This window comes from Chinchilla lanigera, unplaced genomic scaffold (assembly GCF_000276665.1).
Source record: "Chinchilla lanigera isolate Chin_1 unplaced genomic scaffold, ChiLan1.0 scaffold00158, whole genome shotgun sequence".
In the NCBI taxonomy this organism is placed as follows: domain Eukaryota; kingdom Metazoa; phylum Chordata; class Mammalia; order Rodentia; family Chinchillidae; genus Chinchilla; species Chinchilla lanigera.
This window is the reverse complement of record NW_004955559.1, coordinates 782,842-796,680: the sequence shown is the minus strand read 5'-3', so window position 1 is coordinate 796,680 and position 13,839 is coordinate 782,842. Positions and strand designations below refer to the sequence as shown.

The window sequence follows — 13,839 nt, the reverse complement described above, 5'->3', positions numbered from 1 at the left end:
GGCTTCTTGCACTTTGGAGACGACGCTGCCCTCTGGCATTTTCGACCACCGGCGACCCCACCCCGAGCTCCCTGAGACCTCCGGGCCGCTGCGGGCCCCAGCACGGGACGCGAAGATGGGGGCCCTGTCACTTGAAGCCGGGGTGGCCCAGAGGGTGGTGGGGGCGGCTCCCCACCCGCGCGTCCTTCAGGCGCCGGCGAAATAAACTCCAACCCGAGTGGACCTGGCTGCGGCTGCGTGTGTTCCTGAGGGGTGCGGGCACTGATGGGGTAGGGGCGGGGGCTGCTGGTTCTGATCGCAGCTTAGTGCGGGTCTCCTGTGGCCGCGAGGCGTTCCCTCCATTGTACAGATGGGGAAACTGAGCCTTGTGGCATCGCCCCTCGCCCTCAGCTAAACAGCGAGCGCCGGGAGGTGGCTGCACTCAAGCCAACCGTCCAGGCTTTGCCGGAAACACACGACGGCGCCTGGGGTTTTGCTAATGGGGTGGCGTTGGTCCCTGCCCTCCGCACCTTGGAGGCAGGATGTCGCTGCTCCGCAGGACCTGGAACAGCGCCCGGCGCTGGGCGTTCAGTGAAAGGGAGGGGTGATCATACTCCTCCCCCGCCCTTTTGGGGTAACAGAAGCAGGATCGCAGAGGCCGAGCCACTTGTCCGAGACACAGGGCTGGCAAGAAGTTGAACCAGGATTCGAACCCAGGGAGGGAGGTCGGGGTCAGTGGTACAGTGGGTTGGGTGTCCCGCCCCAACCCACGCTAGGGACTCAGGGCCACTACCCGCCCCTCGGGCAGGACCGGCTCTCTGTCTGTAGAGGCCCAGATTCCCCGGACCCTTCCCTCCCACACGTCTCAGGGCTGACGGGTTTGGCGTTTGTCGTGGAGGGAACTGGGAGAGGGACTCGCCCCAGCGGGGGTGTCAATGACTCAAAATCTACCCCTTGCCACTCCCCAGGCGCAGTACTGGTACTGGGGATTGAACCAAGGGTCTTCGCACTGAGCTACAACCCCAGCCCTGCTTTTCTACTTTGAGCCAGGATCTTGCTAAGTCACTAAGTTGCCCAGGCTAGGTATGAACGTGCGATCGTCCTGCCTCAGCCTCCGGGAGTGCTGGGATTACTGGTTTGCGCCCTCGCGCCAGACTCCTTACCATTTCATACCACTCTTACTCCTGATGTCCCAGCCCCTCTGTGTGCCCCTTACCCGCTTCTCAGCCCACAGACAGGAGGCAACTTTTAAATGAAAAGGAAACTTTTATTTTGATGGGGAGTGAGAGGGTGGGTGGGAAAGGGGGCCTGACACTTTTCTTTGAGGAGGGCGGGTGACATGCGGCAGCTTCTGCATTGGGCGGTTCATGCACCCTGGGTGGGCGTGGGGGAGGCTTGGGGGGAGGGGCCTGCCGACCCCTCCCTCCCGGCCCTGCGGGTGGACTGAGAAGACCCGCCGTTAGCACCAGAGTTGGACGATTTGTAGACCTCCCCTCCCACACCTCCGGACCCCGCCCCCATCCCTGAGAGCGCCCCTTGTCCCCCCCCACAGGCCAGGCCCACCCCGCCCACTTTCGAGTGAGAGAAACTTATTGCTGTGTGTGTGTTGGGGAGGGGGAGCCGCTGAGCTCGACCCCCCGCCATTCCTTCCTCCCCGATCGCCCCGCCCCATGCCCCGTGTCCGTGCGTTCCCGGAGCGCAGGAGGGGCGCGACATGCGAGTGGGGGGCGCGCGTCATGCAGCGCATGCGTGTAGTTGCAGGCACCCTGGCGGCCGAGGAGAAAAGGAGCGGGACTTGGAGGCAGTCCCTTCAGCTCGCTCTCCCTCCCCGATCCCACACTGTTTGTTGACCTGGGGGATGGGGAGGGACAGGAAGTAAGTCACGTTTTGTAGATGTTTATGATGGTGGTTATTTTCTTAAAGCTGAACTAAAAAGCTGGGTACGTGTGGCGGATTGGCGAGCAGGGGGAGCCGCTGGGAAGGGGTCAGTACCCTTGGGGGAAAGACTCACCCCTTTCCCCGCCCTGTTCTGCTTTGTGTGAGGGTCAGGGGAAACTGGGGGCTGTTTAAAGAAGTTGAACCCTTTGGCAATATGATCAGTCCCCACCCCGTACCCTGGTGTCTGGAGCCCCTAGCCCTTTACCCTGCCCCACCATTACCCTCCCCGCCCCTCACCCCGATTCACCAGGGCTTAGGGGCCGAGGGGAGGCTGGGGGGACTCAAAATGCCCCTTGCATAGGAATCGTTGCATCGAGAATTGTGCTCAGTGACGCCCCCCACCCACCCTTGGGTGGGCGCGAGGGTGTCCCTGAGGCCGTGGGAGCGGAGGGAGGGAGGGTGCTGATTCCACGGCCCCCAGCTCCAAAAGGGGGGGTCCGCTAAGGATTCTGGGACCGGCGTGGCCTCTGGGCCGGGGAGGTAGCGCATCCTTGAGCCTGGATGGGGTGTGAGGGACGGCTTTCCACCCGCGGGCGAGCGCGAGCGTGGCGGCCGGGTGAGGGGCGCCAGCCCCCGTCGCAGTTTCCCGGGCCGAGACTTTCCAGTGTCCCTCCAGCCGGCCGAAGCCTCTGTGACCATTCTGGGACCGCCTCAAATGGAAACACTTGGAATCTTAACGATGATGCCCCGACCAAGGAGCGCTACCCGGTTCACCAGCTCGATGTGCAAAATGTGTGCGTTCAAGAGGAAACGTTTGAAACAGGTGCTCCTCCTCGGACCGCCTGCAATCTTGTCCCGCCAGCAAGGGCACCAGTGCGACACTCCAGGAGGCTGGTGGCCACGAAGAGGGTACCTTTGGGCACCGTCTCAGGGAAGGGGCCTTGTGGCCAGGGCTAGGGCAAAAGGAGGGGTGCCGGGGTCTGGCTCCCTGGAATTGCAGACAGGCAGAGCCTGCCTTGGAAGTTCTAGCGTCAAGGGATCTGGGATGGACGAGTCTGGTGTTGGGGGGGGGGGGGCTTGGGAAGCAGGCCTGAGGATCTGGGGGTGTCCAGGAGATGTCGGAGTTGTGGGAGGGACCTGGAGCATCCCAAAGGCTGAACTGAGCTGCAGAGAGGGGTCAGCGCTTGGAGGTGCAAGTCGGGACACGGTCCAGGCAATCGGGGAGGAGCTTGGAGGGTGTGGGAGGGACAGGGAAGCATCTGTTTGCAGAGGCTAAGTCCCGAAGTGTGTGGAGATTCGGGGTGCAGGGTGCCAGGGCCCAGCTCAGGAATTCCAGATGCAGGTCTCATGTCCTGGGAATGGAGGGGAGGGGCGGGGATTTTGTGGGCCAGGGCCAGATCTTCCCAGGAACTCTAGGTTGGGAGGTCTGAGTCCATGCAGCGAGCACAGAGGCAAGCAGCTCCCGGGGGGAGGGGGGTTGGGGGTGAGATTCACCAGCCGGATCCTCCGGAAAGCTGGGGAGTGGCGGTGGGCAGCCCAGCCCTGTGCCTCAGCCGAAAGCTTGGGCTTGGGAGACACCCCACCTTCCCCGTCCCTAGGTGGTTTCCTCTTCAGAAGTGTGCGGGGGGGGGGATGGTGGTTGCCCTGAGGGGAAGGACGGGAAGCCCGGGGACCCCCCCTGTGGCTTGAAGACCAGCCCGACCCCTACAGCTTCCGGCCCCCTCCCCTCCAGCTCGCGCATGCAGCCCCTGGCGGATTACCGCTGAGGTGGCTTGGGAGCGGGGGTCTGGCTGGGGAGCATGCAGAGTGTGGAGGGTAGGTGCCCCAAGATGGAACTGGTGTCGTTTGGACTTATTTACACGACTTGATGGGAGAGGGTGTCCTATGGCTCATGGAGACCTGAGAAGGCTTTTTGTGGGGGAGTGAGGTGGGGGATGGGATCTGGCCCCTCCCCTTCCATCCTGGGGGCCCAGGTGGGGGGCTAGGGGCCCGGGGGTGTCTGCTGGCGTCATCATCTCGGTTGCATATTATTAATGACTTTTTGATTTTTTTAAAAAAAAACACCTTTCTCCCCTCCACCCCACCCCCAGCTCCTTTGACCTTCTTCCGGGTCACCCCCGAGTCCCCCCACAGGGGGGAGGGGAGCGCTAGAGGATGGAGGGCAGGGTTGGGGGGGCGCGGCGGGTGGCCCGGGGAGAGCCAGGGGGGGTGGCAAGGGGCGCGAGGCGCAGGGACACCCCGCTCAGGCCCGCGATGCTGCTCAGGCTGCGGGATTTCTCGTAACCTGGGGAGGGGCGGAAACATGGGGAGGGAGCACGGAGATGGGGTGCGGGGAGGGTCCCGCGGAGGGACCCAACACAGGGAGGAGAGATGGGGGAGAGGGCGAGAGACACCCAGAAACAAAGGCAGTGAGGGACAGTTAGACAGACAGAGGACGGGGACAGGGAGGGAGACAAGACAGGCAAGGGGCAGAGACGGGCGGAGCGGACCGAGGAGATGGAGAGAGAAGTGAACAAATCGCACAGTCAGTCAGCGTCCACGAGGAAGGTGCAGACACGGGGAGGGGGAGAGACTCCGGATTAGCAGGCGGGCGGCGCCCACCGAGCCTCCCGCCCCTCCCCCACCGCCACCCCTCCTCCCCACCCTCGTGGTCCCCTCGTCTGAGGCCAAAGGTGGGGGGCAGCAAGGCGGGATGGTGGGCGGCAGGGGCGTGGGGAGGGGCTGGGTGGAATGCGAGTGGGGGAGCAGCCGGTGGAGAGGCCTGGGGGGCCAGCTGAGGCGGCGGCAGCGGCGGCTGGGGGCCACCTGTCGCGGGGACAGGCGAGGAGGGCTGGACGGAGCCAAAGCAGGGGGGACGCCCTTGGGGAGTCGGAGGCGGACTCCAAGGGCAGAGGGAGGGGCGAGGCCAGGCCGAGGCCCGGGGTCCGGGAGCTTCCGGGCAATGTCCGGGTGGCAGGACGCGGTGTGGCGCGGCAGAGCTGAAATGGGCATCTGAGGTGGCGGGAAGGCCCTAGGGGTACAGCTGGAGGTCTGCAGCCTTGTGTCGTGTGTGCAGGTGGGGGTCCTACTGGAGGACAGAGGGCCTGGGGGCTGAGGCCTGCTCTCTTGGGGACGCCCCCTCCCCACCATCCCCAATTGCTAACCTGGGGGAAAGGGGCAGGGGGGACCCGAGGGTCTCGCGAGGTCTCAGGCGGTGACAAGAGCTGGGGACAGAAATACAAGAGAGTCAGGGCAGGGAGGAGGATGGTGGGGGAACCCCCCAACACAGCCTCACTGTTGGGGGGACGGAGAACGCCGGAATCTCTTCCTCCTCGCTGGTGTTTTCCGGGGGAGGGGAGCAGTGAAATGGGGGTGGCCAGAGACATCAAATATGGAGGGAGCTTCCGGGGTGGCTGGGGGAGGGGGACAGGGCAGGAGGAGGGGATGGGGACAGGACGGGAGGGCAGGGGTGTGGGTGGGGTTTCTGGGGAGGAAAGAGGAGAGGTGAAGGGGGGGAGGGCAGGGACGGGTCAGGGTCCTGGACACAGGCAGAGAATTCAGTCACCCCATCAGCTCCGGCCATTATTTGAGTTCAATGAATGGATTTTGGCATCGTAGGCACGAGAAGCAGGGACCGCGCCCCACCCCTCACCAGACCCCCCAGCTCTCATCCCCATTCCCACCTCCGTTCCACCCACCCCCACTCCACCAGGGCCCCTCAGACCGGGGGTGGGAAGCCAGGGCCACAGGGAGGGGACCGAGCAGGGGGAGGGCCAAGGAGGGAGGGAGGATGAGATGACCATGGAGGAGGAGGGGTGCGAAAAGGGGGGCGGGGCACGGACTCTGGACAGGAGCAGAAGTCTGATCGGTGGCCTCAGGCCGCTCAAGCCCTCCCTGGCCTGTGTAGGACCTGGGGGCTTAGGGAGGCCTCTCTGGAGACCTTTCCATGCTGTCTTTTTAGGGTGTGTCTGACCCTCAGAAAGAGCCCATGGACATTTGCTTAGATAGAGCTTCCCCTTACATTTAAGATCAATCCCCCCTCACCCCCACGATCTTATTCCCCTCTCTCTCTGTACCCCTCTTCCCTGACTGCTTCTTTTACAGACTACTCCAGCACCTCAGGACTTTTCTTGCTGCTTCCTCCAATTAGAGCTTGGCAGGCTTTTCTTGTACAGCGGGAAATAGTAAATCCTTTGGGCTATAGGAGCCATATGGCCTCAGTCACAATTACTCCACTCCTTTGTTGTAGCTTAATGTGACTGTGTCCCAATAAAGTTTTATTTATAAAAACAGCCGGCTGGAAGCTCCGAGCCCTACTACCAGTCTGTGCTCTAGATGTAAAGCTGAAGGTTCTTCCTTTGCTTACAGTCAAATCCCTACTGCCTGCAGCTGTGGCCTCATTACTACGCGGCGTGGTGGCACACATCTGTAATCCTAGCTAAAGGAGGCTGAAGTAGGAGGATTGAGTCTGAGCTCAGCCTGGGCAACTTGGTGAGACCTTGTTTCAAAAAAATATTTTTAAAAGCTGGATGTGGTGGCCCATGCCTATAATTATAAAATTTGGGAGGCTGAAACAGGAAGACTGCCATGAGTTTGAGGCCAACCTAAACTACAGTGAGAACCTAGAAACTTTCTCAAAAAAAAAAAAAAAATGTACAGGGTGGGGTTGTAGCTCAGTGGTAGAGTACTTACAGGTGCAAGGCCCTGGGTTCAATCCCCAGCACCATGGGGTGTGGCCAGGATCACATGGAGCATTAACTTCCTAGTACTTAAGAAGTGCTGGGTTTTGCATTGCTAAGGACCTCTTCACACCACCCCCTCCCCTCTTGACTTCTCACCCGCTCCTGCCCATCCCCACGCCCTGGCTGCAGCTTATACCGCTGGTCTCCCCAGGCACCTCACCGCACCCTGACCCGCTCCCTGCCAAGTGCCTGTCAGACTTCACATGCACAGGTCCCTCTTATCACGGGGAGGTGGCTTCTCCATCCTGCACGCCAGAAGTTGTCCCTGACACCCCGCTTCTTGCATAGTCCTCTTCCTTCATCCAAGCACAGGTCACCTTCACCGGTAACTCTAGACCTGTCTGCCTCCCCGGAGCTCCTGGGGGACGGGGTGTGCCCAGATGGAACCCCATGCTCAGCTCCTAACTCCCAGCAGCACCTGCCTCACCGCATCCTGCACCCAGAAGCGTCGGTGCACACCCCCCTTTACTAACTGAATGCAAACTCGGGAGGAGCAGGGACAGATGGTGATGGGGACCAGTCGTGAGGACGGGGTGTGGAGGGAGGGCGGGGTTAGTTCGGGAGGTTGGTGAGGACAGGGTGAGTCCGCGGGCACTGGGGGTCAGCGTCAGGAAGGGGTGCAGCTGTTCACGGTGAGGTGAGGGAGCGGAGTCTCGGTCAGTGGGGGCTGCATGTTGTGGGAGGGGTTAGTCGAGACGGAGGAGGAGTCGGGAGGGAGCAGAGGGGGCTACTTACCCCGGGGGAAGGGGGTTCGTCCACTAGGGGGATATCCAGGCTGCGGCGTTGGCGTTGAGGTCGGGCAAGAAGCTTGGGGGGCCTGGCTTACGCCAGTCTTGGGGGAGCAGTGGGGGAGCACCAGTGGCTGGGGTGGGGAGGAGGCCAAGGGGGACGGGGGATGGACATGGAATAAAGACAGGTGAAGGGTCAGTGGGGAGGAAGCCTGGGGTAGGAGATTTGGGAGGGAGGCAGTTTGGGGTTGGGTAGGGGGAAGGGAAGCCGGGCGCCTCCACCCCCACCCTCTCCTCCCTCCCCTGGGCAGGGGAGAGAGAGAGAGTCCCATGGAGGGCACCTCACCTTTTCGGATGGAGCCGTCAGGGGAAGGGGCGTAGTCGGTGAGGAGGAAGCAGGCGCGATCCCGGCTGTAGCGGCCCCGGCTTCCAGGGGTGATGGGACTTTTGTCCTCTGGGGACATGGCGGGCTGGTCAATGGCGGGGCAGTCCTCGTGGGCCAGCGCGGCTGCAGCAGGATCGCCATTGGGACGGGGATCTGCGTCCCCAGGGGTTCAGACAGAGACACAGAGAAGAGCGTAAGGCGCTTTGAAGGAGGCTGGGTGCTGGGAGAGAAGATTCCAGGGCAGGGTCCTGGGGGGTCGGGCGGGCAGGGGAGGGTCCTGAGCAGCTGGTGCCCGGGCTGGGCACAGGGGGGTGGGGAAAGGCGGGTGGGGTGGAAGGGTGCTGGGGGCTGGGGCAGGATGCAGGAAGGTGCAGCTGGGGGCTGGAGTTGTGGGGAAGCCACCTGAGCAGGCCTGGCCAGGGCGGGATGCTGGGGGCTGGGGGAGGACGTGGCAGAGGAAGCGGCTGCTTAGGGCGCTGAGAGGGCACTCTGGGCAGGGCTGGAAGGTGACAGGTGAGGGGGGGAGGTGGGGGTCCCCTAGGCTCTGACTAGAGCTATTTTTAATGGGTGTGAAACTGGGCCAGTGGCTGAGGGAACAAGATGGGGGCCGGGTGGCCCAGCTCCTTTCCTTGACCTACTTAAGGCCTGGGGGTGGGGCCCACCCACCCGTCCCTCCTCCCACACCACTGCCTCTGAGGCACAGACTCCTGGGACAGACGCGGGACACAGAGTCAACCTCCCCTGTCCCACCTCACGTCCTCTCAGCGACATCTGTCTGAAGCTCTCCCCAGAGTTGCTGGGCACCCTGCTGCCCCAGCCACCTTTCTATCTCCTGCCTCTCGGCCTCACCTCTCTCCTCTCTGGTCTCACAGCGAGGACTTCCTGGCTTCTCCTGCTGACCCCGGCTGCCCTTTGGCCCCTGTCCTTCCCCTTTGTCCCTCTGCACTTCCTCAGGCAGAGCCGGTGTCCCTGTGGGCCACCAGGGTCCCTGTGAGACCCTGCGTCTCACCCTGAGCTCCTCTCACCACACGGGCCGTGGCTCTGCCTCAATGGGCCTGGAGTGGCTTGGCTTCAGGTCTGTTGCTCCCCACAGAGACGAGAAATCCACGCCCCTGTGGCTGTGAGGGCCTCCTCCCTGGCCTGTCTGTCATCTTCCCCCTCTTCCATGCCGAGGCCAGCCAGCCCGTCTCTGAACCCCCCATGGCCTCCATCTGCCCCACACCCATGCCCAGCCTCACCTGCCCTGTTGATTTCAACCACTTCCTCCTGAGCCAGCGGGCAGGGCTCGCCGGGGGCCGGCAGAGGAGGCAGCCCCATGATCCCCAGTCCCCCCGCGCCCCCCCTGAGCAGCCCAGGGTGCGTGTGGGGCCCCGGCGGGTAGGCCCCAGCCACAGTCACCCCCACAGAGGGCGGGGTGATGGGTGGCGGGGGGCTGATGCCACCGCTGCCGTGGTGAGGATGGGGTGGGGGAGGTGGGGGTGGGTCAGGCTTGCAGTAATTGGGCGAGCCAGGCTGGGGGGGCCGGGGGATGTGCTTGTTCTTCTTCTTGGGCAGCTTCTGTTTGGCCATGGCCAGCGAATAGTACATGCCAAAGTTGTTGACAATGACCGGAACAGGCATGGCGATGGTCAGCACCCCCGCCAGGGCACACAGCGCCCCGACCAGCATCCCAGACCAGGTCTTGGGGTACATGTCTCCATAGCCCAGGGTCGTCATGGTGACAACAGCCCACCAGAAGCCAATGGGGATGTTCTTGAAGTAGGTGTGGTTGGAGCCCAGGATGTCATCGGGGTCGGCGCCAATGCGCTCAGCATAGTAAATCATGGTGGCAAAGATGAGCACCCCCAGGGCCAGGAAGATGATGAGCAGCAGGAACTCGTTGGTGCTGGCACGGAGCGTGTGGCCCAGCACCCGCAGCCCCACGAAGTGTCGGGTCAGCTTGAAGATGCGCAGGATTCGGACAAAGCGGACGACACGCAAAAAGCCCAGCACGTCCTTGGCGGCCTTGGAGCTGAGGCCTGAGAGGCCCACCTCCAGGTAGAAGGGCAGGATGGCGACACAGTCGATGATGTTGAGGCTGCTCTTGAGAAACTCCACCTTGTCGGGGCAGAAGGTGATTCGCATGAGGAACTCAAAGGTGAACCAGACCACACACACGCCCTCCACGTAGGTCAGGAAGGGCTCCGTCTCCACCTCCACGTTCGTGATGTTCTCCGGCGGGGCCCCAGGGATCGGGGAGGCCTGCGTCACCGTCTTGTTGCTGATGTGGATGAAGCCCTCGTGGGTCTCCAGGCAGAAGGTGGTGATGGAAATGAGGATGAAGAAGAGCGAGGCGAAGGCCACATACTGCAGGCAGGACGGGAGAGAGAGAAAGGTGACTGAGGTGTGGCGTCCATCAGAATCCGAATCCTGCCCATCAGAAGGGCAGGACCCTTCCACTGCCCTCTTCCCAGCCTCCAGGGCCCAATCCTGGGGGAGTCCGGGTGTCCCGACCCTGTGGTTCCATCACATCTGGCTTCAACAAAAGCAACAGAGACAAGCCAAGACCTGGCCCTTGCAGATGGGGCAGAGGAACCCGCAGTCTCATCCCCTGTTCTGCCTTGTAGGCCTTGCTCCACCCTCCTCTCCCCTGGGCCCCCTGGCCAGCTTCGAGGGTCGAGCTATGGAACCGGCCAAGGGGAACTATGGTCACACCCACCCTATGCCTCAGAAGCTTTGGGGCTCAGCTTGGAGTTGAGGGGAGGGAAACAGTGGGGAGGGAGAACCACAAGGTGGTTAAGAGCAGGAAAGCCTGAGTTTAAATCCAGCTTTTGACATGCCAGACTTGGGCAAGGTTAGGCTTTCTGAATCTTAAGCTTTTCCATGGGATTGTAAGAATGCAATGAAGTGCACGTACAAAGGGCCTGGCCCCGTGCCCAGAACACGGTAAGAAGGTCTGACCCTATATCATGAGGGTGTGTTGGAGATGTCATGAAATGTGTTGAATGAATAAATGTATAAGTAAAAATAAAAAAAAAAAAGAAAGAAAAGAGAAGGTCTGAGCTGTTACTGGGGTACGGGACATCACTTAGTGGGATCAGGGATACTGAGGGTCTCAATGCCCGTGTCCAGGCCCCAGAAAAGGAAGAGGCTGGATGAAGATTGCACAGGGAACACAGGACAGGGGCGGGGCCAAAGCAGGGGAAGCCGGGGTCCAGGTCCTGAAGAATGGGATGAAATGGACGGGTTAAGGTGCAGAAAGGGGACAGGAAGGGTCCCGACACTCAGAGAAGGCAGGCACACGGTCAGAGAATTAGGGGCTGGGGAAACCTGGGCCACTGCGAGGTGGGGGAAGACTAGGACTCTTGTGACACAGCGGATTGGGGTTTGACAAAGCCTTGGAGAAGAGGGGGCGAAGTCAAAGTCTGAGGAGGAGGAAGGCCAGGGGTCAGCTCCTGGAGAGGCAATGGGTTTTATCAGATATGGGGGGGGGGGTTCCTCGGAAAGGGAAAGAAATTGATGCTGGGGTGAAGGGGGCTCTAATCAGATGGGTAGTGGAGCCACGGGGGTAGTGGAGGGGCTCAACTTTTAATCTCAAGTGCAGACAAGAGTGAGGGTCAAGTTTGGAGGCAGAGATAACCCTGGATCTTGGGGTGCACCGGGGTGATCACCGAGGGCCTTCTGCCACCCTCTTGGTTTCTCTGCAGTGGGTTAAGAGGCAAGAGGCCACGCAGAGCGCATGCCCGGTGCTCCCCGCCCCCCTCCAGGCCCGGCGCAAGGCAGGCTGCGGCACCGCAGTGGGGGCGGGCCGGCCGGGCCGAGGGGGCGGGGCGCGGCGGACAGCACCGCGGACAGCTCCCGCCGCAGTGCGCAGCCGCAGCGTCCCGGCACCGTCTTAACCCTTTCGCGGCTGGAGCCCAGCAGGCAGCGCGCAGCCGCAGAGCTGTGCTTCCCGACAGAGGCCGCGGGACCAGTTCGACGTTAACTCCTTCCCTCCCAAGGCACAGGGAAGAGGTGGGCACCCGCCACAGCGCATAGCTGCAGGGCTTGACAGAGTGGGCCGGTTTAATTCCTTTCCCCAAGGAGGCTCAAAGGCAGAAGGGATGGGTGGGCATGGAGTCCCTGTAAGGAGGGAAGATGACAAGGAAGGGAGAAAGTAGGGCCAGACCCTACACTTGGCACAGGCCAGAGCTCCCGACTCTCAGGCAATCTTACTTAGAGTCTGTAAAGTGCTTGGCACCCCACAGACACTAGAAAAGCATCTGTGCAGTCAATGAATGACCTCTGTAGCTGTCCCGGACCCCTAGCCAGACCATCACCGAAGGACTCCACCTCCACCCTCCCCCTCACTTTAGCACCCTTCAATGGGGTCACGGGAGGGAAGGGCGCCCCGGGCCGTGGGGGAGGTGCCGCTAGCAGGCCTCAGGGGCATCTAGGGCCGCGTCCCTTCCGCACCTCTTCCTCCCCACTTAACCCCAAATCTCGCCAACTCAGCGCTTCCCGGGGACCAAACTTTCTGCGGTGCCTCCGGGCCCCCACCCCCTCTCTCCCTCCCCCGGCGCGAATGCGGCACTGCGGCTCCGCGTCCTTCCCGGCCCAGGACGAGGCACCGTGGGGGGAGGGGGCCCGGACAGGCTCCTCTGGGTGTTTGGGCCTCCAGGGGGGTGGAGGGGGCCCCTGGATCGGTCTGCTTTCCCCCGCTTTCCAATTCCCCTACTTTGAACTGCTTCCCTCTCTCTTCCCACACTTTCTCCCTCTGGGGTCTCCCGGACTGGGAGGAAGTTGAGGAGCAAGAGGTTTGGGGAACCAAGGGGGAGGGCAACCGCTTAGCCTGGGAAGTTATAAGCGCTTAAGAAAGTTTTCTGGGAGAGGTGGAGGGCGCTTGGGAAGGAACCCTAGACTTTCAGGCAGATATGGCTGCAGGAAAGAAGGCTAGAATACGGGTTTTGGATCATTGTGGCAGAGGGAAAGCGGCTGCGGGGCCCAGTCCTGTGGTTTTGGGAAGGGGAGCATGAGAAAGAGAGAGTGGGGCTGGACGAAGGAAAACGGGGAGGTGGAAAGGTCCTGAGGCAGGGCAGAAAGAAAGGGAGCTATTTTGAGTTTCTGGGCTGTTGACCACAGCGAGGTTCCCAATGTTGGAGGTGAGAGATAGAGTTCTGGAGCAGGAGGCAAAGTCACTTCACAGACCAGAAAGGGAGAAGGGGACTTCGGGAAGGGGGAGTCCCAGGGACTGAGTGTTGGTGTGCAGTTGAAAGGAGGGAAGGGGGAAGCTGGGGCGAGGAAGAGCAATGCTGGAGGAAACTGGAGCGCATGGAGCTCCAGAGTGTTCTGGGGACTGGAGGAGGGTGTGAAAGGCTGGGGGAAGCACACAGCTTTCTGGGGAAAGTCCTTGGGACGACAGTGGATAGGGTAAGAAAGAAGGAACAGGAACAGAGGGGGTGGCAGGGAAGGTACCCCAAGACTCAGACTGGTACCGTGGAGGAGCAAGGGGTCAGGAGGACCTGAGGGGTCCAGGAGGCCCTGCGGCCAGGGCAGGGGCTTTCTGGAGACTTTGACGGGGGTGGAGGCTGGAAATAACCAAAAGACCCGAATCTGGAGAGAGGAGAGGCCTCCTGGGAGCCGGGCCCAGGGAAAATAGAGGAGGTGGAGAGGACAGGGCAGGAGGCAGGCTCACAGGACCTGGCGCAGCAGGAAGGCTGCGAAGGGAGATACTGGTGGGGATGGAGTGCTCCAAAAAACCGGCCAGGGAGAGGTCTGTGCGGTGTGGAGGTAGCCAAGGGTGGTGACAAGACCTTTGGAGGGGCTGGGAAACTCTGGGGGTTAGGAAAGGAGGGGATGGGTTTGCTTAGAGAAGGCCCCTGAGGTTCATGTTCTGGAGGGACTTTCTAAGGGTCTAGGATGGCCTGAGACAGACCCCAGAGATGCTGCAGGTTGGAGAGACGTCTTTTGGGGACCTGAGGCGGGAGGAGGATGTGTTGGAAGGACAGGAGGGTACAGTTTGGGGACCCACAGCATCCAGGAGGGGCGCTCCCGAGGGTCTGGGGGTGCCTGAAGAGGGGTGCTAGGGGCCCCGAGAGCGGCTCACCCTGGCGGCCCGCGACGAGTAGGGGTCCTCGAAGAGCGCCCACACGCGGGGCTGCCAGCGGCGCCACCACGTGCCGCCCGCGCC

General features: G+C 62.0%; 2 protein-coding genes across 2 annotated transcripts in view; one reads left to right on the top strand and one right to left on the bottom strand.

The window, feature by feature from the left end:
• The window catches only part of Myh14 (myosin, heavy chain 14, non-muscle), a gene marked incomplete in the record, with an annotated part of 59,628 nt that extends 59,402 nt beyond the window's left edge, over positions 1-226 (top strand). Inside the window, 1 exon segment of the mRNA XM_013509048.1 lies at positions 1-226.
• A 999-nt stretch (positions 227-1,225) lies between these two features.
• Kcnc3 (potassium channel, voltage gated Shaw related subfamily C, member 3) lies at positions 1,226-13,839 on the bottom strand (the record flags this gene model as incomplete). The annotated part of the gene is given in 4 exon segments (XM_013509065.1): positions 1,226-4,141; positions 7,653-7,844; positions 8,930-10,037; positions 13,756-13,839. Coding segments are annotated over 4 exon segments (1,521 nt in total), but the record flags the coding sequence as incomplete, so codon positions are not given.